At 58.2% G+C, this 1,694-nt stretch overlaps 1 protein-coding gene across 1 annotated transcript; it reads right to left on the reverse strand.

Annotated features, from left to right (window-relative positions):
• Positions 1-821: 821 nt before the first annotated feature.
• Positions 822-1,321, reverse strand: EMIHUDRAFT_124258 (hypothetical protein; the record flags this gene model as incomplete). Its single annotated transcript, XM_005768234.1, has 2 exons — positions 822-1,144; positions 1,207-1,321. 2 exons carry the CDS (start codon positions 1,319-1,321, stop codon positions 822-824), a joined length of 438 nt encoding a protein of 145 aa, XP_005768291.1.
• Between the last annotated feature and the right edge of the window lie 373 nt (positions 1,322-1,694).

Raw genomic sequence — 1,694 nt, forward strand, 5'->3', positions numbered from 1 at the left:
GGTCACCATCCCGTCCTTGTTTAGCACGACCATGCTCCGCTTGTAGCTCCACACGAGCTGCTTACCTGTATACCACAGCGTTGTCGAGGAACTCGCCAAGCCGTCGAGCCTCTTCGCCTTGGACGTGAGTGTGGTTGCCTCCGCCGCTGGCGTCGAGAAAAGCGCCTCGTGAGGAACGACGGGCGAGTCCGCGGAGGCTACCGGAGTCGAGCGCGCGACGAGCGAGTCAGCCGAGGCGACTCTCGAACTGCCTGAGCCCATGGCCTTTGAGGGGGACACGACCTGCAGACATTTCCGAGTGCAAGTTCGCCAGGGTTGTACCCCTAGGGTTGCACCCGGTACAGGGATTTGCCTGGACCTGATCCTAAGAGGAATGTGGACCACCCAGACTTGGGATATTTAGCGGTGGGGGAGAGGGGAAATGCTTGGGGAGGGAGTGGGTTTGGGACATGGAAAGGGGGCCCACTTTAACTCAACAAAAATCTCTCTCTCTTTAAGCTTTATCTCCGACCTCCACAGAGCAGTTGCAGGTGTCGCCACGACAGCAAGCGGATGCCTTCCTTCGGTCGATAGGGGCATCCAAAGAGGGGGAAGAGGAGCTGGGAATTGAGGAAGGGAGATGGGAGCGATGAGTATGAGCCCCTTTTTGTGGTTCTGTGTGTCGCTCCTGTGTGAACGCCACCGCCCAGAGAAGAGATTCAAAAATCTCTCTCTCCCATACTGTACTTACTGTAGTCTGTACGGCTCTATCCAAGGCATAGAGATGGGTAAAAGGAGAGGGTTGAACCCCACTTGCCCGATGAACCGGCGCGAAGTCTCTCTCAGCCTCGGTGGCGGCCGAGTGCGGTGGCGGCCGCGAGCGAGCCCACAGTGACGCCGAGCACAAACGCACACGCGACGCGGCGGTCTGGGAGCCGCACGACGGCATCATCCTCGTCCGGGAGCGAGAGGAAGATGCTCCAGCGGCCCTCCCCATCCGTACATCTGGTGCAGTGGCCCTGCCCCTGCGTGTCCTCCGCTAGCACGCAATCGCCAGTGCCAAATGTGCGCTTCTCGCCGCGCCCGGTTGTGACCTCGGTCTTGGAGTTGAGGCAGACGATGATTTGCCGCCGCGGCGCGTTGTGCCACGGAAAATCGTACGTGCCTTGGTGTAGCGGAGGTAGATGCCGTCGCACGGGATCTTGTCACTCAGCTTGCCGATGGCACCGCCGGGCTTGAGCGGGAAGCTCGCCTCACCCCAGAAGCTCTCCTTGCCGTCATCGTACAAGCGTATCATCCTCCACGCATCGGGGTCGTCACCGCTGTTCGGAGGGTGCTCCATATGCGGTTGTAGCAAGCAGAGGCTGATCGGCCGTGCTGCAAAATCAAACGGCTTAACTGTTTTCAGGCGACGCGGCGCGCGGCCAGGCCGGCAAACAACGCGGCCGGCAAAAGTTGCGCGCGGTTTCTTTGCTTTGGTTTCTTCTGTTGGTAGGTGTATTCTGTTCTAGGTTACTTCCTCGTAGAAAGTAAAATTCTTTTTCGTTTCGCTCAAGAACTCGCACCGCGACGGCAGTTCAGGTGCGGCAGCGAGAGAGAGAGATTTTTAGAAGCCAACAAGAAATGTGTCATTTTATAAAGAAAAGAAATGTGTCACACAGAGTGATTTGCGCTCGGCAGCTTGTCGACTACCAGCCGGAGCCGGAGTCGAACCT

The sequence above is a fragment of the Emiliania huxleyi genome (assembly GCF_000372725.1).
Source record: "Emiliania huxleyi CCMP1516 unplaced genomic scaffold EMIHUscaffold_4625, whole genome shotgun sequence".
In the NCBI taxonomy this organism is placed as follows: domain Eukaryota; phylum Haptophyta; order Isochrysidales; family Noelaerhabdaceae; genus Emiliania; species Emiliania huxleyi.